A 22,021-nucleotide genomic window follows, 5' to 3' on the forward strand; every position below is an offset into this window, starting at 1 on the left:
CCCTACGAACCTGGCACAGTCCTCGGACCAACCAGATCGTATGCGCAAGTGGTAGGAGGAGACCAGGAGGGGTCTGTCGTGGTTCCTTCTGTGGAAGGAGGAGGGTCTCGGGAGGCATTCTCGTTGGAAGGGCTTGATGGCCCGTCTCCACAGGATGCAGTCACTCCCGTGATCCAGAGGTTGTTCGCGGAGGTAATTGCGCTGATTCGTCAGCACAACGACCTCAAAGAAGGATTGCTGCTCCCACCTACCGAACCCACATCGGGCTTGGAGGCGTTCTGGGGACCTAAGAAGGAACCCAGGACGGTGGTGGATCTGCCGCGATCAGCCTTGGCTGACAGCGTACTAGGCCAAGTGGAGGCTCTCGTCTCTGGACAGGAGGGTTCGCTTCGGTCCGGTAGGTCTGCTAAGCTCCTTCCTCCACCTCTACCGCGACAGAGGAGCTTTTACGTGCCTTCAGAGGACCCTCTGCCGCCCAAACAGGTTAACCCGGAGGTAGCCAGGCTAACTCCAGGGGTGTCTCTGCCACAGCTCCTGTCGGAGAACCTCTGGTTTTCGCAGCAGGAGGCACTTGCTTTGGAATCTACCGCAATGGCAGCATTCCAAGCAGTCTCATGGCTCGACCTGTGGTCCCTCACAGTGTCGAAAACCGCAGCCTCCTTAGGGAACATCACTCCTGAAGGGGACCCAGCTTTTGTGAGACTGTGCCAGTCTGGGGTTAGGGCTATCGCCTACCTGGGCCACCATACGGCCAACCTGTGGGCCAACCTGGTTCTCTGGCGTAGAGACGCTGTTCTCACCCAAGTGACTAGGGCGGCCGGGCGTGAGGTGGCTCTGGGTCTTTGCAACGGACCGGTGCGGAGTTCCTCCTCTCTCTTCCCAGGAAAGATGGTGGATGCTGTGGTGGAAAGACGGCGCACTGACGACAGTGACCGTTTAGTACACCAGGCAGTCTCGAAGGCGTCTGGGCAGCCTCGAGCTACTACAGCCAAGCCTAAGAGTTTGGTTAGCACTTCCTCTGCCGCCAAGACGATCGCATCGTCGAAGCCCAAAGGAAAGACTCTACCTTTAACTTCTTCAAGGAGCGACTGCCACCAGCCCTCCTCCCAGCCCTCCTTCTAACGAGGGGGGGCTGGAAGAAGAAGTCAAAGAGAGGTGGGAAACGCTAGGGACGGCATTCCCCCTCACCTGCTGCCGGAAGTGGCGGGGTGCCTGGCGAGCCATTGGGCAACATGGTAGCGCTACGGTGCGGAGACCTGGATAGTAAACGTCCTTCGGGAGGGATATCTACTACCCTTCAAGTCTCGGCCACCCCTCACCTCCAACCCGGTTCATCTGCAAACCTACGTTCCTGGCTCGACCAAGAATGTGACGCTTCGGCAGGAAGTAGAAGCCATGCTGAGCAAACATGCTGTGGAGATCGTACAAGATCAGTCGCCGGGCTTCTACAGCCGCCTCTTCCTAGTGGAGAAGTCCTCAGGGGGCTGGTGCCCGGTGATAGATCTCTCTCCCTCGGATCAATTCGTTCGCCAGACTCGGTTCATGATGAAAACAGCACATTCAGTGCTCGATTCCATCAGGGAGAACAACTTCATGCTTTCTGTGGATCTGAAGGACACGTATTTCCAGATACCCATCCATCAATCCTCCAGGAAGTACCTCCTCGACGGGACGGGTACCAATTCAGGGCACTTTGTTTCGGTCTCTCAACCGCCCCACAGGTGTTCACGCGAGTGTTCATGCTGGTGTTGGCTTGGGCCCACTCGGTAGGGATACGTCTCTTGAGGTATCTCAACGATTTGTTACTCATGACGAGCTCTCGCTCGCAGTTGCTGCTGGACAGAGATCAACTCCTCGAATTCTGCCGCGATCTGGTGAATTTATGAAAAAACTTTTTCCTTACGTACACGCGGTAACTCTTTCGAAAAAAATCATATGTGCGATTGTGGTAATGCTTGCACCATTTTAAAATTAGCCGTTACATAAAGTTTTATATATGGAAATGTGCGCAATTTCATCCACAATACAACTAAAAACAATCCATGGTTGTATCTTTTAACAGTTTTGAAATATTTTCACATGAAAAATAAGTGACAAATTTTCAACCTTCGGTCAACTTTGACTCTACCGAAATGGTCGAAAAACGCAATTGTAAGCTAAAACTCTTATATTCTAGTAATATTCAATCATTTACCTTCATTTTGCAACAAATTGGAAGTCTCTAGCACAATATTTCGATTTATGGTGAATTTATGAAAAAAATAACATTTTCCTTACGTCCGTGCGGTAACTCTTCCGAAAAATCATACATGCGATTGTGGTAATGTTTGCACCAATTTTAAATTAGCCGTTACATTAATTTTTATATATGGAAAATGTGTGCAATTTCATGTAGAATACAACGAAAAATAATTGAAGATTGTAATTTTTTTCATTTTCGAAAGATTTGCATATAAATCACGATAAATAGAAAAAAAACCACATTCGATCAACTTTGACTCTACCGAAATGGTCGAAAAACGCAATTGTAAGCTAAAACTCTTACAGTCTAGTAATATTCAGTCATTTATCTTCATCTTGAAACAAATACTAAGTCCTTAGCACAATATTTAGATTTATGGTGAATTTAAAAAAAAACTTTCCTTCCCTCCGCGCGCGGATTCTCCACCGCAAATCTCCGAAATGCGTACGTCACATTCTCGGAATATTTGCTCCATTTCATATTAGGCATTTCATAGAGTTTTATATATGAAAATGTGTGCAATTTTATGTAGAATAAAACGAAAAATATTTTATGGTTGTAGCTTTTCTAATATTCGAAATAATTGCATATAAAAAAAATATATAAAAAAAATTGGACTTTTGGTCAACTTTAACTCGTCAGATATGGTCGACCATTTTGAGCTAATACTCTTACAGTATAGTAATATTCAATCATTTGTCTTCATTTTGAAACAAATTGGAAGTCTCTAGGACAATATTTAGATTTATGGTGAATTTTGGAAAAAAATATTTGTTTACGTCCGAGCGTTACGAATTCATGCATCATTTTGTGATAATATTTTCTCTGTGTTGCTTTTATCGTTTTAAAATGTGTTATATACCAAAATGATCGCAATTTAGTGTAAATTACAATGAAAAAAAATTAACTCTTTACCTTTAACCATTTTGCGCATAGCGCGATTTGAATACAATTATATATGAAAGTTTGTTTTCGCACTATCATATATCGCATTATTTATATATGATAATGATAATTTTTTTCATTTCTGATGGTTGCATACTAAACTTCAGGCAATGAAAAAAAAAGGAGCCAAAAATGAACTCTTAATCTTGAAAACTAAGCGTGCTGTGATTTTTTGAAAAAAATATTTTTTCCGCTTCCGCGCTCACTCCGAGACCCCCCCCGGCACACGGAAGACGATTTTTAATATACCCCTTCGGCGTTTAAGGGTTAATATAAACCCAGTGGTTTACTAATAAATGGCCGTATCCCAACTTCTTAATTCCTGTAGTAAGTCTCAACAGCAAAAGGAATTTCTGGGCTCAGCTCGTGTCGGCCTATGAAAGGATCCTTAATATCATTCTTTCTAGGTAAAATTAATCTAAATAAGAGTGAGCGAGTCAGTTTTACTGACATTTTCTTAATTTTGTTTTTCTCTGGTAATTTTAGATTAATTTTACCTAGAAAGAATGATATTAAGGATCCTTTCATAGGGCGACACGAGCCAATCACCCAGAAATAGATTTTTCCTTCGTCAAAATCCCTTTATTTGCCAACCATCATTAGAGGCACTGATGCTCGGTATGGATATATAGTCAGTTGGTGGGCCTCTTATATCCCTGGTAGTGTCTACAACAGCAGCTGACCACATGATTAGGCAATGGTTCAGTATTGTGTATAGCATGTTAAATTTTTTTCACTTTTAATATCATTACTATTATTGTGATGATGATGATGATTTATTGCATGTAGTTTTATTCAGGAGTATGGCTCATATATGTTGTAAGAGATTTTTGAATAGGTCTAGATTTTGGCCATTGAGACACTTTTGGATGAGCTGATTTTAGTGTTTGTATAACACATGTGTTTTGTACAAAGTCCTAATTACAGTAAACTGTACTTGCCAGTGTATTAGACACTTTTATTATTAAATGTAAAAGAAAAAACTACCCTGCGTCCAATGTGGGCGTATTATGGTAGGGAAACCAAGCGCCGTAGGCTAGCCTATGCCTTTCCTACAGCGAGCATAATGGGTAGGCACAAAAATTGTTGCTAATAATAAAACATTAATAAAGCAAGCCTAATTATTAAAGTAAATTGAGTTACTAATAATAAAATATTGACAAGCCGAATTATACATCTGTTATAACAAACTTGCGAAAAAATGCTTATGATACATCAGCCATTTGCAGTGAGTGGAGGTAACAAAAGCATAGTGCCGCCCCTTGTTTATTTATGGTAAATTTCAAATAAAGTCCATTCTTTATTCCAGTATACAGTATACTCTCTCATTATTAATTTACTGGACAGAATCATACATTTTTCCCTTCAAAATAACTTTAAAACATCTTTCAATAAATGTATGATGAAACTTACTGAAATTGATTTTTGTCCACAAAATATCCTTGTGAAATAGGGGTGCATCATATGCGAAGGTGTGTCTTTTACACTGGCAAATACGGTAATTGATGTTATTGAAATTTATCTTTTTCTGATCATGAAGGTCCACTGACAAGGAGTGTTTTTATTCATGCTAACGCTGAACCACCTGAATTCAGACGTGAATCTACTGAACCAAAACAAAAACCTCTTGAAGAGAGACAAGGTGAGAAGCGGCAAGTATCCAGTCAGCAAGGACCCCCAGATTCCAAGAAATGTCGTCCTGAAAGTACGTACTGATAAATATAGTGACGATGATCTTGATTATGATAAAGAGGCAGTGATTCTTGATTGGTGGTGTAATTTAGCTTTAGAATTTTCTTCCTTTTGTGAAACAGGAATTGCTTTTATAAATTGCAAAATTGGTGTTACTCTGAACATTTGCTTATGGAAAATTTCATTCAGTCATGTATAGTCTTCAACCAGTGTTTCATCCAGTGATCATGTTGTGACTTGTCTATTTTATTTCTACAAAATAGTGATCCAAGCAGTACTTAATGCTACATTAGTCTTGTGAAATATTAAACTTCCTATGATCATCTTAGAATTATAGCATAGTAGTTTATCCCAGTTATTATTGACAAATTAATAAAACTTGCCTTTTAATAGTATTTGACTTTTGCTCCACAGACAACCATGATTTGAGTTTAACTAAAGATAAGGAGATCTTGAAAGATAAGGAGATCTTGAATATGGAACCTATGACTTCAAATGGTTTTGCTTATATATGGCTTGGAGTTCGTGGTAGTTATGGCGTCGTGCGTGGTCGCGTATTCTATGAAGTTACAGTAGAGGATCACTTGGCAGTTCCTCACCTTGACGGGGAACAATATCCCCATGTTGTACGATGTGGGTGGTCAACTGATTATGCTGGAACGCTTGGAGAGGTGCCCCTCAGCTATGGTTATGATGGAAGAGCAAAGGCATTCACAAACCAGAAACACAAAGTAAGATATGATTTGGAAATTTTGTATAGTTTATGCACAAATTTACAAACAAGATTTTAGAATAAGAAAAATTTTTACTATGATGTTCTTTTCTTTTCCATGAGGAATTTTTACCATGCTTGAGGACAAATTATCACATTGGTATAATGCATGCAAATAGTATTTGGTTAACATTTCTACTTGCAGAGAATGATTTGTTCTTAGGTAAGAAAGGGAAATTCAAGCAGAATAACAGTAAAGAACTTGACAAATAAGCTTACAGAGACTGTTTGGAACAGCTGAAAAGTAAGAGACTGGAAACAGTGTTGTTGGTGTGAGAGAAACTATGCAAAGAACTCTTTGTACCTTCTGTAGTGGGTCACGTGAGGGGAATTTGTTCGGGCACGTAATACAAACCCTCGGTCCTTTACATATGGAATATACTTACAGTGCAGCTGGACCGGTTGTAAGCTTTCGAACAAGGTGGTTCGGTAGTTAACTGCTTGTCCGATGGTAGGGAGTCCCGCCCAACTGGAGGTAAACATCCCACTTGTTTTCGGCCGCCGACGGAGTCAGACGTGCTGTTCGCCGCTCTGCCCGCCATTGTCGTGAGCCTTCCTTTACCTTCGAGATACGAAGTGCTTTCATCATTGCTTTTTCTCCTTACTGTAGTACTTGTGGTGTACCAAGAATTGTTTTTTCGTTATCATTGATTACTTGTGGTGAAATTCATCATGTAAAGCCACGAGTCGCAGAGACCCCCCGCCCCCCAGCCACGCGGAGAGTATGCCCTGGTGTGGAGAGCCGTAAGTGTGGGGCCTTTAGATCCACCATTGATGTGGATCCTAATGTATTGTGTGCTCAGTGCCGAGGCGTGAATGCTCTCGGATCGAGCGTTGTGACTTATGTGATTTGTGGTCGGAGGAGCTGTGGGAGCGCTACGAGAGGAGGAAGAAGGTGCGTAAAGTAGCCAAGGTGTCGTCGCAAAGCACTCCAGCGACACCTGGTTATGGATACCGCTTCTTCATTCCTCCCTCCTAGTCAGCTCCCTAGTATGGCTCCTTCCCCTTCGGGGGACGTGTCGCGTTCCGCCTCTTCACTTGACTTGTCGAGTGCAGTGGAGGGGGTGCAGCACCCCGACCTGCAGTTGTATTCAGGGTCTTCCATTCTCTCGGGGTGGGAACTTTCTCCCCCGGGCAAGCGGAAACCCCCCCTACTAACCCGACCTTTGCCTCCTCAGGTGTGACTGCCGCCGCGGGTGGGGACCTTGGGCAGGTCTGGCACTCGCTAGGGCTTTCAGGCACGCCAAGCATTCAGGGGCTGCTGTATCACCTGGCTGCACCAGTGACCCATGGCCTGGTGACGTCAACAACAACGGTTTTGACTCCCGGGTATGCCGCTCCTCCCCATCTGGTCTATACACAGCACATAGCAACGGTGACCCCATCAGCCACTGTCCAGGCTCCGCTGTCATTTGCGCCACGAGAGGAGCCGGTCCCACCGCCTGGCTTCGCTGTCCTTGCCTCAGCCCCTGATTTCCAATGCCCGAAAAGCTTGCCGCTCGACCATCCACCAGTACCAGTCGTTGCTGCTATTCCAGATCCTGCCATCTCCGTTGCTGCCCGTGGTGTTGCTGCTCCCACCGCAGGTCCCTCCAGACAGGTGCAGCTGGGACGTGTTGCTTCGGCAACTGCCCCAGCTCCGTCCTGGATGGAGGACCTGATGGTGATCATGAGGAAGGTGACAAAGAAGAGGAGGAAGAAGAGGAAGGTGTTATCGTCTTCGTCGTCGTCTGCAGCTGCCTCTTCCCCTTCGACTTCCAAAGCCCCACAGCTGAGGAAGAAGAAGGTGGCCTCTTCCCCCACCCAAGAAGTCTCGCTCAGAGCCTTCTAAGGGTCTGCCCCACCAGTTGGGGCTTCCGCTGGTCCTTCTGTTCCCTCGGGAACAGGGCTCGTCTCTCCTTCTGCAGGGAAGAAGAAGACAGGGACCAGAGGGGTATTGGCTACCGCCAGTACCTCTTCTGGTGCCAGAGGCACTGCCGCTGCACCAGGAACCGTTTCGGCTGCTCGCTCACGAGAGGTACCGAGTGTACGGTTGCCGGTCCAGACCGCTGAGCCAGCTCACTGGCAGGACCCAGGCATGGAGCGTAAGACTGGTGGGAGTCGCTCAGGTGACTCCCGCCAGACCAGCGATCGTACGGTTCCCAGGGTTGACGTGACGGTCCCACCGGACCGTCCACAGGCTGAGGCTAGGAAGAGGTCCCCCTGGTCACCAGGCCCAGTCTCAGCTGGGCCAGGTACCGTGACTCGTCGTGAGGATGGTGCACGCTCCCACCACGCCAGTGGATTGCTTGACAGGTAGCAGCTTTCCTGACGCTCGGGACCGTCACTACCGTCCTCGGTCTAGCGGTTCTCCTCAGGGAGACCGCAGGACTAGACCTGCAGCTCGATCGTCACCGCGGGTTGGCGATCGCCTGCAGCCCTCACAGCCCACTGGCTCTGCTGGTAGGCAGGGGGTGAGCGTTAGGTCTTCCTCTCCAGTCCCTTCAACCTCCTCGGGCTACACCGGGAGAAGCAAGGTGATCAGGAGTGACTGTGAGGAGTGCGCTTCTCACAGTCCTGCCACGAGGGCCTGTGAGCCTGGCACGGTCCTGGGACCGAGCAGATCGTACGCCCAAGTGGTTGGAGGAGACCATGAGGGGTCTGTCGTGGTTCCTCCTGTGGAAGGAGGAGGATCTCGGGAGGGCTTCTCCCTGGATGGATTTGATGGCCCATCTCCTCAGGATGCGATCACTCCTGAGATCCAGAGGTCGTTTGCAGAGGTCATTGCGCTGATTCGTCAGCACAACGACCTCGGGGAAGGATCGGTGCTCCCTCCCTCCGAGCCTCCATCGAGGCTGGAGTCGTTCTGGGGTCCTAAGAAGGAACCCAGGACGACGGTGGGTCTGCCCCAGTCCTCCTTGTCCGACAGTGTGCTTGGCCAGGTGAACTCTCTTGTCTCCGGACAGGAGGGATCACTTAGGTCTGGGAGGTCGACCAAGCTGCTTCCCCCTCCTTTACCACGACAGCGGCGATTCTACGTGCCATCGGAGGACCCGCTGCCGCCCAAGCAGGTTAACCCGGAGATAGCCAGGCTAACTCCGGGTGTGCCTCTTCAACACCTGCTGTCTGACAGCAAGAGGCACAGGCCTTGGAAGCAACTGCCATGGCAGCATTCCAAGCAGTCTCCTGACTGGATCTGTGGTCCCTCACAGTGTCCAGAGTCGCGGCCTCCTCGGGACACATCACTCCCGAAGGGGACCCCGCGTTTGGGAGGTAGGGCTATCTCCTACCTCGCCCACCAGACGGCCAACCTGTGGGCCAACCTGGTCCTGAGATGTCGGGACGCAGTCCTCGCTCAAGTGACCAGGGCGTGAGGCAGCGCTGGGTCTGAGGAACAGATCGTTTCTGGGTTCTGCCTCTCTCTTCCTTAGAGAGATGGTGGACGCTGCGGTGGAACAGCGGCGCACTTAGGACAGTGACCGCCTAGTACACCAGGCAGTCTCGAAGGCTTTTGGGCAGCCTCGAGTCACTGCAGCCAAGCCTCGGAGCTTGGCTAGCTCTTCCTCTGTGGCCAAGACGTCTTCCTCGTCGAGGCCGAGAGGAAAGACCCAGCCTTCGACTTCTGTAAGGGATGACCGTCAGCCCTCCTCCCAGACCTCCTTTTCCTGAGGAGGATCCGTGAAGAAGAAGTCGAAGAAGGGAAAACGCTAGGGACGGCGTTCCCACTCACCTGCTGCCAGTAGTGGGTGGTTGCCTGGTGAGCCATTGGGCAACTTGGCAGCATTACGGAGCCGAGACCTGGATAATGGATGTCCTTTGGGAGGGATATCTACTACCCTTCGAGTTGCGGCCACCCCTCACTTTACACCCTGTCCATCTGCAGACGTATGTTCCCGGTTCGACCAGGGACGTGGAGCTTCAGCAAGAAGTAGAAGCCATGCTGAGCAAGCGAGCTGTGGAGGTCGTGCAGGATCAGTTGCCGGGCTTCTACAGCCGACTTTTCGTGGTGGAGAAGTCATCGGGGGGGCTGGCGCCCGGTGATCGATCTCTCTCCCTTGAACCAATTCGTTTGCCAGACTCTGTTCACGATGGAAACGGCACGCTCAGTGCTCAATTCCATCAGGGAGAACGACTTTGCTTTGTGTGGACCTGAAGGATGCATATTTCCAAATACCCATCCACCAGTCCTCCAGGAAGTACCTCTGCTTCATACTCGACGGGACGGTGTACCAATTCAGGGCAATTCGGTTCGGAAGCGCCTCAGTGGCGTGGTTGGTTTGGTGTTTGCTTCTCACCTTGGTGGTCGCGGGTTCGATTCTCGGCCATTCCATTGAGGAGTGAGAGATGTGTATTTGTGGTGATAGAAGTTCACTCTCGACGTGGTTCGGAAGTCACGTAAAGCCGTTGGTCCCGTTGCTGAATAACCCCTGGTTCGATGCAACGTAAAAACACCATACAAACAAACAAACAAACTTTGCTTCGGTCTCTCAACTGCCCCACAGGTGTTCACGCGAGTGTTCACGTTGGTGTCGGCTTGGGCCCATTCAGTCGGGATACGTCTTTTGAGGTATCTCGACGATTGGCTAGTCCTGGCGAGCTCCCACTCGCAGTTGCTGCAGGACAGAGATTGACTCCTCAAATTCTGCCGCCATCTGGGGATTGTAGTGAACTTCGAGAAGTCAGATCTCGAGCCCAAGCAGAGGATGAAGTACCTGGGCATGCTGATCAACTCGGTAGTAGGGCGAGTCTTCCCTGCAGACTCGTGGATCAGCAGGTTCAGGGAGGCAGCCGGACGGTTCCTGTGTCGACAGGAGCAGTCAGCTCAGCAGTGGCAGGTTGTGATTGGTCACCTGTCGTCTCTAGAGAAGCTAGTCCCTCACGGGCGTCATCACCTGCAGTCTCTTCAGTGGAGGCTAAAGGAGTGTTGGTCACAGGTGTTTATGTTAACTACTTGTTTAGTTGTTTGTGTACATACGTTATCTGAAAACAACTTAACTACTCTACTGTAAATATCCAATCTATTGTAACATTACTCGTATGATATTTATCTTTGTTTACTTAACTATAAAACTGTAAATAAGTTAGTCAGTGTATATAGAAATTCTAAAGGAATAGGAATAAAGCACAGCACGCAGTTTCTGGAGTTTTATATTTCTACCAAAGGAAATCAACATGGTGGCAGCGGTTATTTAAAGAATCCAAAAGAAAAAAAAGAAGAAAGAAGACTATTGCTACAAAAACGTGTTTTCCTGAAGAAAATGGCTGAATCTGTGTTTCGTTTGCCTCCACCACTAGACCCCTTGGATGATAATCTTGCTGATACTTTCAAAAAATGGAGGAGACAAGTGGACATCTATATGACAGCAAGCGGAGCTAGTTCTAAACCCAAGAAAACGAAGGTTGCAATTATACTCCATTGCGCAGGACCACAAATGGTAGAAATATTTGACCAGTTTAATTTTGAAACAGAGGAGCAGAAAGATAATCCTGATGATGTAATTAGGAGATTAGAAGAGTATTGTTGTCCTCGTACCAGTGAAGTGTTTACAGTCCTTCAGGTTTTGGAAAATTACATACAAACAGCCATTTAATTCATTTTTGATAGAACTCAAGGTTCAGGCCGATAAATGTAATTTTCAAGAAAAAGAGCGAATGATAAGGGATAAAATTGTGTTTTCAGTGACAGGGAAACTACAGGAGCTGCTACTTCGAGAAAGAAACTTAAATTTAGAAAAAGCTGTCGAGATATGTTTGGCTTATGAAGCAACCGTTAATTGTGCTAAAGAGATGTGCGAAGTTGGTTCTGAGAATGTTAATAAGGTGAACAATTGGAGAACCAAAACTACAGATGGTTCCTTCAATAAGGATTTTACGGACTCAAAAAATATGGACAGGTATGCCGTGAAGTGTCGATTTTGTGGTATAAGCATGAATTTGAAAATCAAAATGCCCAGCATGGGGAAAAGTCTGTGAAGCATGTAAAGGAAGAAACCATTTTAAGGCTGTGTGTAAGAAAACAGTTAAAATTGTTAAAGAGAAGAACAAAGAGGCAGATGAAGACTACGATCATTACATGTGGATGGCACCGGTTGCAATGAAAAATTCAAATAGATTAACTGCATTGTTAATTGTAAACGATACCGAGGTTAGATTTCATTTGGATACGGGTGCTGACGTGAATGCAATATGTCAAAGGTATGTCAAAAGGGATCAAGTGCGACCAACGTCTGTGAAACTCGCCATGTGGTAATAAAGAATCCAAGCTTTCGCCCATTGGCGAGACGACATTGAATGTGAAAAACCCCAAAAATGATGAAATTAGAAGTGTAACCTTCATTGTGGTTTCAAATGACCTAATGTGTTTACTTGGGTCAAAGACATGTCAAGAGATGGGATTCGTGTTTGTCAACGGTAAAGCATTTGTATCAAAAATTGACATAGACCATGAGATGAGCGACCTTGGTGACCTTGGAGAGGTTAAACTTAATGTAGATTCTACATTACCAGCAAGAATATTACCGTGCCGACGTTTACACATTGCATTAAAATTAAAGGTTCAAAAAGAGTTACACTCTCTTGTGAAAAGAGGAGTTTTTAATTCCGGAGACTGAACCAACTGACTGGGTTAGTTCAAATGGCAGTCGTTCAAAAAACAAATGGAAAGTTAAGAATATGTATCGATCCTCAGCCACTCAACAAAGCTCTTAAAAGGGAATATTACAAATTACCAATTTTGGAGGATATACTGCCAAGTCTAAAACATGCCAAGATATTTAGCAAACTGGATGTTCAAGAGGCTTTTTGGCATATACGACTGGATGAAGAATCCGCAAGTTAACAACAATGATTACCCCCCTTTGGTAGATATCGATGGGCTCGTCTACCTTTCGGGCTGAAGGTGAGCAGTGAAATATTTCAGCGAAAATTAAATGAGGCATTGGAGGGGCTTCGGGGTGTATACTGTGTAGCTGATGATATTGTGGTCGTTGGTTTTGGAAATGAGGAACACGACGCAATGCGTGATCACGAACAAAATCTTCAGTCACTACAGAAGCGTTGTCAAGAAAAAAAGATCAAACTAAATGAAGAGAAATCTGTTTATAGAAAAAAGGAAATCGCGTTCATGGACATCGTTTAACATCATTCGGTGTGACGGTTGATGAAAATAAGGTAAAGGCCATTAAAGAAATGCCTGCCCCTACCGATATTTCAGGAATTCGGAGGTTTTGTGGAATGGTGCAATATCTATCAAGGTTTTTACCCAATCTGGCTGATGATTTAGAACCTATCCGAGAGCTGACAAGAAAGAACTCAAAGTTTGAATGGAATGATGAGTGCAATCGCACTTTCTCAGTGATCAAAGAAAAGGTCACCTGTACACCAGTTCTAGCTTATTTTTGATCAAAGTAAGGAGCTTGTATTGCAGGTTGACAGCAGCAAGGATGGTATTGGTGCAGTCATTATGCAGGAAGGACGTCCAATAGAATACGCATCAAGGACCTTAGCTGGAAACGAACGTAACTGGGCTCAGATTGAAAAAGAAGTTCTTGCTGTGGTTTTTGTTTAGAGCGATTTGACCAGTATACTTTTGGGCGACGTGTTATTGTTCATAATGACCATAAGCCTCTTTCTTCAATCCTCGAAAAGCCATTAAGTCAAGCTCCAATGCGTTTACAAGTTTTAATGATGAGGTTGAACCGGTACGACGTCGAATATCAGTACAAAAGCGGAAAAAGCCTATTGTTAGCCGATACCCTTAGCAGGGGGCCTGCCCCAAAGAGGAAAATAGAGACACATTGGTAAGGATGATAGATTCACTGAAAAATTACCCGATTCAATTTTAAAGGAAGTAAGAGACGCCACCACAAACGACGAAGAGCTGCAAGAATTATTGTCTGTAATCAAGGAAGGATGGCCTGATCGCAAAGACAAAATTCCGGAAGTATTAAAGCCTTACTTCGATTTAGAGATTCCATGAGTTATCAAGACGGCATCATTCTTAAGGGAACTCGTATACTGATTCCTAGTAAACTACGAAATTCCATCAAAACGAAACTTCATGTAGCTCATCTTGGTTACGATAGCATGATGCGACGAGCAAGAGATGCAATATTCTGGCCAGGGATGTCGAAAGAAATAAAGCAAATGGTCAATTCATGTGACATTTGCCAGCAGTATAAACCTCGAAACCAGAAGGAATCGTTGATGGATGTTGATGACGGAGGCAGACCCTGGAATAAAATTGGATTAGATTTGTTTGAGATTGTTGGAAGAAATTATCTAGTCATTGTTGATTATTATTCCTCATTCACTGAAGTAGAGTTTCTAACGTCAACAACTTCAAATCATGTGATAGCGATAATCAAGTAGATGTTTGCTAGATACGGTATTCCTACCCAATTAGTGTCCAATGGAGGACCACAATTCAGCTCGTTTCAGTTTAAAGTTTTTGTTAAAGAGTGGGGTATAGAGCACAGGATGTCATCTCCGGGACATCCTCAAGGAAATGGGAAGGCTGAAGCGGCAGTTAAAATAGTAAAAAAATATGATGAAGAAGACGCATGCAGATGGTAAAGATCAATATTTGGCGTTACTAGAGCTGAGAAATACACCACGTCAAGACTCTAACTTAAGTCCAGCTCAGATGATGTTTGGACGTAAATTACGATCGATAATTCCTGAAATTATGAACAATGACAATCCAGTTTCTCAAAAAAAAAGGGAAACCCGGAGAGAATCCATAAAGAAATATTATGATAAAACTGCAAGAGATATGACGCCATTAAACGAGGGGCAACCTGTATATTATCAAAATCCAGACAAGAAGGGTTGGGAAAAAGGGCTCATTAGCCATGCACAAGGAAACCGATCCTATATAATTGAAGGAAAAGAAGGAGGAATTTATAGAAGAAATAGAATTCATATCCGTCCAACTCCACAGGATTCATCGGCAATACCAGAAATGGAAGAAACTAGTAAATTGAGGGAAACCAGCGTTAATGATGAACAAACAAGCTATCATCCTATTTGCGACATGCCTAAATTGCCAAGAAGATCAGCTCGTCTGCAAGAAAAGATGAAGGGCGAATAATTTATTGTTTTTATATTTTTAATGTTTACAATGTATCCTACTTGTTCCTTATTTTATGTTGTATCAATTTGTTAGTTTCTTATTTTGTCAAAACCCAAAGAAAGGGGGATGTTTATGTTAACTACTTGTTTAGTTGTTTGTGTACATACGTTATCTGAAAACAACTTAACTACTCTACTGTAAATATCCAATCTATTGTAACATTACTCGTATGATATTTATCTTTTGTTTACTTAACTATAAAACTGTAAATAAGTTAGTCAGTGTATATAGAAATTCTAAAGGAATAGGAATAAAGCACAGCACGCAGTTTCTGGAGTTTTATATTTCTACCAAAGGAAATCAACAACAGGCAAGAGACTTGCCATACCTCCCCGTTCCTCTCACTGAGGAGGTGAGGCAGAACCCAGCCTGGTGGCTGGATGATGGAAACCTCGTAAGAGGAGTGCCTCTACGCACTCCCCCTAAGGAGATGCTGCTGTTCTCAGACGCATCGACCGAGGGTTGGGGCGCACATCTGGAGGAGTTGCTGGTTGCAGGCGTGTGGAACCATCACGACAAGCACCTTCACATCAACGTCCTGGACCTCAATGCAGCGTTCCTCGCTCTCCAGGAATTCCGGGAACGTGTGATGGGACACTCAGTGGTGTTGATGAGCGACAACACCATGGTAGTGCCATATGTCAACAAATGGGGGGCCTAGTGTCCCTCCTGTTATACCAGTTGACGATGCAGGTGCACGAGTGGGCCGTAGCCCACTCGTTAGAGCTATCAGCCAGATACATTCCAGGGAAGAGGAACGTAGTGGCAGACAAGCTCAGCTGCTGGAATCAGGTGATCGGGACCGAATGGTCTCTTCACCCGGACGTGGCAGAAAGGCTCTTCGACCTGTGGGGGCGGCCAGTTGTCGATCTGTTCGCCACCCACCACAACAGAAAACTCAAGGTTTTCTTCTCAGTTGTGCCAGACCCATGGGCAGCTGCAGAGGACGCTTTTCAACACCCGTGGGACAAGCTCCTTGTCTAAGCCTTTCCCCCGTTCTGTCTGATTCGCAAGGTGATCAGCAAGGTGCTGGTCACCAGCAATCTTTGGATGATTCTGGTGGCACCCAAATGGCCTCAGGCAATTTGGTATCTGGACCTGCTGGCTCTTCTCGCCGAGGTACTGCGGGAGATTCCCCCGTGGCACAACCTCCTGTGCCAACCACACGTGGAACGGTACCACAGAGTGGTTCGGTCCCTGTGTCTTCACGGCTGGCTGTTATCCACCATCTCTTGCGAGCGAGAGGCTTTTCTCGCCGAGCAGCAACAGAGATGGCAGGGTACCTCAGACAGTCCTCTGCAGCTGTGTACCAGGGAAAGTGGTCCGTCTTCTGTGGTTGGTGTCGTGGACGGGGTCTCTTTCCACTCAGAGCCACTCTTCAGCATGTAATGGATTTCCTCGACTTCCTTCGCCGAGAAAAGCTCCTCTCCGTCTCCTGATGAAGAGCTTCGAGAGGTCTTGCCCACCCAGGGAACTCAGGCCCCCAGGGTGGGATGTGACTCTCGTCCTTAGGAGTTTGACTCGCAGACCCTTTGAGCCTCTCTGGGAGTCGTCAGCCAAGGATCTGACCCTCAAGACCGTCTTTCTTCTGTCCCTGGCATTGGCGAAGAGAGTAGGGGAACTTCATGGTCTTTCCTTCGATGTTAAACACTCGAGGGGATGGGGATCGGTGATGCTCAATTTCGTCCCGGACTTCGTAGCGAAGACTCAGAATCCTTCGGTCCCTGATGACCGGTTCAAGTCCTTCACAATCCCCTCCCTGAAGGACTACACCGACAACGATGCGGATGAGATGCTGCTTTGTCCTGTGAGGGTGCTACGGCGCTATCTGAAGAGAACTCGTCACCTCAGACCCGAGTGTTGACGCCTCTTCGTTAGCATTGGGGTTACCAAGAAAGAAGTGCACAAGAACACTATTTCTTTCTGGCTGCGTGAGGTAATCCGGAAGGCGTACTCTTCAGACAGAAGTGCTGACACCAGTACCCTTCGTCCGAGAGCCCATGAAGTCAGAGGTATTGGTCCAACCCTTGCATTCCGCAAGAACTTCTCCATGGCACAGGTGCTGAAGGCAAGGGTTTGGGCCAACCAGACCACCTTTACCTCCTTCTACCTTCGGGATATTGCCCACAGGCCCTTGGACACCTTTTCCTTGGGACCCATGGTGGCTGCTCAACAAGTTGTGTAGCTTACCCAGCTCCCTTGCCGGACAAGGTAGCATCTCATCCTTGTGAGACTGCATGAATGGAAGAGTGAATGAGAGTGTGACTGGCTTCTCTTCCTCCTCTGCTCTTCCCTCTCCCTGCGGGCAGAGGGTGGCGGTCGTCACTATGCTGGACAGGATGCTGATGCAGGTAAGCTACGCGACTGAGCCCTGTTCAGGGATAGAAGCGTTTATCTGCCACTCCCCTAACAAGGGGGGGGGAGTGGACTCCAACAAGAGACAAACCCAAGACTTTATATTTGGCTCTTGCGTAGTAACTAGTTCTTGCTTCCTATTCATAAGAGGCACACTTGCCTCCCTCTTATGAATTTGGTCCAGAGGTCTGACCACTGATCCTGCGGTGCACACCCCGACCAGTTGGACAGAGGCTAGGATCCCTCCCTCTGCTCTTACGACCAGGGAGGGAACCAAGGTCGGACGAACACCAGTCTGTTCATAAGACTCAGATTCCACCCACCAATAAGTGAGTCTTCCATATGTAAAGGACCATGGGTATGTATTACATGTTGGAACAAATCACAATTTGAAGTAAATTGTATTTTTCCTAACTATACAAACCTGAGGTCCTTTACACATAGTCCCACCTCATGCCACCCCTCACTGTACCTGGGCCTAAAGCAAAGTGGAATGTTTACCTCCAGTCGGGTGGGACTCCCGGCCATCAGACAATCAGTTAACTACCGAACCACCTTCTTCGAAAGATTATGATTGGTCCATTTGCGCTGTAAGTATATATATGTAAAGGACCTCAGGTTTGTATAGTTAGGAAAAATACAAATGTTCCGATACGGAATACAAACCTTCAGTCCTTTAACAATAGGAAGGTACTTAGCAGCAGCTGAACCGGTCGTAAGCTTTCGAACAAGGGGGTTCGGTAGTTAACTACTTGTCCGGCAGTTAGCGGTACTCTCAACTGCGAGGCGAGGAGTCACTTTGCTTCCAGCCGCTCTAGTGGATGGACATGCTCCTCTTCGTCTCTCTGCCCGCTTCTGTCGTATGCTTGGTTTGCTTCACTGCGTGAAGACTTTTTCGCTTTTTCTTTTACTTGTGTGTTTTTGCAAGTATAAAAGTAAGTAAGTGCCTGATTTTGTTTTCATTTATTATGGAAATAATGCAACAAGAGCCGGAGAAACCCCCTCGCCCCTCCATCAACCGCAGACTATGCCCGGGTATTGGAGGCCGTAAGTGTGGGGCTTTCCGCTCTTCTGTGGAGGTGGATCCTTATGATTTTTGTGCTCGGTGTAGAGGCCGTGAATGCTCTCACACTGAGACTTGTGATACATGCATATTTTGGTCGGAGGCGCAGTGGGAGCGCTACAGGGGGAGGAAGAAGCCGCGGAAGCCGGCTAAGGATTCGTCGGAGGACTTCCCGGCTACGCCCTTGGTTACCGATGTCTTCCTCCTTTCTCCCTCCGGCTCAGCTCCCTCGTATGGCTCCTTTCCCTTCGGGGGAGGTTTCTCGCTCCCTCTCCTCCCTCGATCAGTTGAGCGTAGAGGAGGGGGCGAGATACCCCGACATCCAGTTGTATTCGGGGTCCTCCGTTGCCCCGGGCAAGGGGGGGACCCCCCACTAATCTACCCGACTTTTCCTCCCTCAGACTTGCTGACCACGGGCTACGATCTCGGTAGGGCCTGGTACTCGCTGGGGCTGCAAGGGACACCGACGGTCCAGGGGCTGCTTAGTCATCTGGCGAGAGGGGCCATGCCGGTTACGCACTGGCCTACCACCACGACTACCCCGACGGTGTCCACGCTGGGCTACGCTGCTCCGCCTCACCTGATATATACACAGCACGTGGCCAAGGTGACCCCAACAGCCTCTGTGCAGGCTCCGCTGCCGGAGGTTTCCTTGCCCGTTGCTACGCCGCCACCTGGTTTTCCCGATCCTGCCGCAGCCCCGGACTTCCGGTGTCCCAAGAGCTCTCCGCTAGACCTACCTCCTGTGCAGAGGATGCTGCCAGTTCCTGCCCCACCTCCTGTTCCTGATTTTGTTGCTGCTCCAGCCCTGGTACCAGTTCCTGCCACCATCGTTCCTGCCTGTGGTATTGCTGCTCCCACCCCAGGTCCTTCCGTACAGGTGCAGTCGGGTCCTGTTGCTTCGGCAACTGCCCCAGCTCCGTCCTGGATGGAACACCTGACGGTGTTGCTGAGGAAGCTGACGAAGAGGAAGAGGAAGAGGAGGAAGGTGTCTTCGTCTTCATCGTCGTCGTCGCCTGCCGCCGCTTCCCCTTCAACTTCTAAGGCTCCAAAGCCGAAGAAGAAGAAGGCTGCCTCCTCCCCCCCTAAGAAGTCTCGTGCCGAGACTTCTAAGGGCCTGTCCCGCTCCGGTGGGACAGTTGGGACTTCCGTTGGTCCTCCTGTTCCTTCAGGAACGGGGCCCGTCTCTCCTTCCGCAAGGAAGAAGACGACGGGGACCGGAGTGTCGGCTAGCACCGGCACCTCCTCACCTGGCGCCAGAGGTTCTGCCTCAGCACCAGGTACCATCTCGGCCTCTCGTTCGCGAGAGTCACCGAGTGTGCAGTCACCTGCGGGTGACCGGACAGCCAAGACCCAGGCATCCGAGTTCTCTCAGCGCCAGGATCCAGGCACGGGGCGGAAGAGTGGTGGGAGTCGCTTGGGCGACTCTCACCAGACCAGCGATCGCTCTCGAGGTGACGCGCTGGTACCCAGGGTTGACGCGACGGTCCCAGACCACTCTCACGCTGAGGCAAGAAAGCGGTCCCCTCGGTCGCCTGAACCAGCCTCGGCTGGTCCAGGTGGCGTGACACGCCGTGAGGATAGGCCTCGCTCCTGCCACGACAGTGGACTCTGCAGGTCCCCTGATCGCCGCTCCTACCGGGACCGGGCGGAGAGGGGGACCAGCAGCAGCTCTTCTGACGCTCGGGACCGTCGCCGCTGTTCTCGGTCCAACCGTTCTCCCCGGGAGAGCCGCTCGACCAGGCCTGCAGACTGATCACCACTGCAGGTTGGCGATCGCCTGCAGCCCCCTCAGCACACTGGTTCTGCCGGTGGGTGTGGGGGGAGCATCAGGTCTGCCTCTCCGATCCCTTCAACTTCCTCGGGTTTTACCGGGAAGAGCGAGGCGATCAGGAGTGATCATGAGGGGCGCACCCCTCTCGATCCTGCCACGACGCCCTACGTGCCTGGCACGGTCCTTGGACCAACCAGATCGTACGCGCAAGTGGTAGGAGGAGACCAGGAGGGGTTTGTCGTGGTTCCTCCTGTGGAAGGAGGAGGTTCTCGGGAGGCATTCTCGTTGGAAGGGCTTGATGATCCGTCTCCACAGGATGCAGTCACTCCCGAGATCCAGAGGTCGTTCGTGGAGGTAATTGCGCTGATCCATCAGCACAACGACCTCAAAGAAGGATCGCTGCTCCCACCTACCGAACCCACATTGGGCTTGTAGGCGTTCTGGGGACCTAAGAAGGAACCCAGGACGGCGGTGGGTCTACCACGATCAGCCTTAGCTGACAGCGTACTAAGACAAGTGGACGCTCTCATCTCCGGACAGGAGGGTTTGCTTCGGTCCGGTAGGTCTGCTAAGCTCCTTCCTCCACCACCACAGCGACAGAGGAGCTTTTACATGCCTTCAGAGGACCCTCTGCCACCCAAACAGGTTAACCTGGAGCTAGCCAGGCTAACTCCGGGGGTGTCTCTGCAGCAGCTCCTGTCGGAGAACCTCTGGTTTTCGCAGCAGGAGGCACTTGCCTTGGAGTCTACCGCAATGGCAGTATTCCAAGCCGTCTCATGGCTCGACCTGTGGTCCCTCACAGTGTCAAAAACCGCTGCCTCCTTAGGGAACATCACTCCTGAAGGGGACCCGGCTTTCGTGAGACTGTGCCAGTCTGGGGTTAGGGCTATCGCCTACCTGGCCCACCAGATGGCCAACCTGTGGGCCAACCTGGTTCTCCGGCGTAGAGACGCTGTTCTCACCCAAGTGACCAGGGCGGCCGGGCATGAGGTGGCTCTGGGTCTTCGTAACGGACTGGTGCGGAGTCCTCCTCTCTCTTCCCAGGAGAGATGGTGGACGCTGTGACCGTTTAGTGCACCAGGCAGTCTCGAAGGCATCTGGGCAGCCTCGAGCTACTGCGGCCAAGCCTAAGAGTTTGGTTAGCGCTTCCTCTGCGGCCAAGACGATCGCATTGTCGAAGCCCAAAGGAAAGACTCTGCCTTCAACTTTTTCAAGGAGCAACCATCACCAGCCCTCCTCCCAGCCCTCCTTCTCACAAGGGGGGGCAGGGAAGAAGAAGTTGAAGAGAGGTGGGAAATGCTAGGGACGGCATTCCCCCTCACCTGCTGCCGGAAGTGGCGGGTGCCTGGCGAGCCATTGGGCAACATGGTAGTGCTACGGTGCGGAGACCTGGATAGTAAACGTCCTTCGGGAGGGATATTTACTACCCTTCCAGTCTCGGCCACCCCTCACCTCCAACCCGGTCCATCTGCAAACCTACTTTCCTGGCTCGACCAATGATGTGATGCATCGGCAGGAAGTAGAAGCCATGCTGAGCAAACGAGCTGTGGAGATCGTTCAGGATCAGTCGCCGGGCTTCTGCAGCCGCCTCTTCCTTGTGGAGAAGTCTTCGTGGGGCTGGCGCCCAGTGAAAGATCTTTCTCCTTAGAACCGATTCGTTCGCCAGACTCGGTTCACAATGGAAACAGCACGTTCGGTGCTCATTTTCATCAGGGAGAACGACTTCATGCTTTCTGTGGATCTGAAGGACGCGTATTTCCAGATACCCGTCCATCAATCCTCTAGGAAGTACCTCCGCTTCATCCTCGACGGGACGGTATACCAGTTCTGGGCATTTTGTTTCGGTATTTCAACCGCCCCACAGGTGTTCACGCGAGTGTTCATGCTGGTGTTGGCTTGGGCCCACTCGGTAGGGATACGTCTCTTGAGGTATCTCGACAATTGGTTAGTCCTGGTGAGCTCTCGTTCGCAGTTGCTGTTGGACAGAGATCAACTCCTCGAATTCTGCCGTGATCTGGGAATCGTTGTGAATTACGAGAAGTCAGAGCTCAAACCCAAGCAGAGGA

The 22,021-nt window shown here is 48.6% G+C and overlaps 1 protein-coding gene across 1 annotated transcript in view; it reads left to right on the plus strand.

Annotated features, from left to right (window-relative positions):
• LOC135204652 (ABC transporter F family member 4-like) overlaps window positions 1–22,021 on the plus strand; it is a 200,573-nt gene that overhangs the window by 116,652 nt on the left and 61,900 nt on the right. The window contains exons 7-8 of the mRNA XM_064234801.1: window positions 4,728–4,892; window positions 5,294–5,610. Coding sequence (XP_064090871.1) covers window positions 4,728–4,892; window positions 5,294–5,610 — 482 coding nt within the window. The remainder of the gene's footprint in view (window positions 1–4,727; window positions 4,893–5,293; window positions 5,611–22,021) is intronic.

Source organism: Macrobrachium nipponense, chromosome 47 (assembly GCF_015104395.2).
Source record: "Macrobrachium nipponense isolate FS-2020 chromosome 47, ASM1510439v2, whole genome shotgun sequence".
Lineage (NCBI taxonomy): Eukaryota > Metazoa > Arthropoda > Malacostraca > Decapoda > Palaemonidae > Macrobrachium > Macrobrachium nipponense.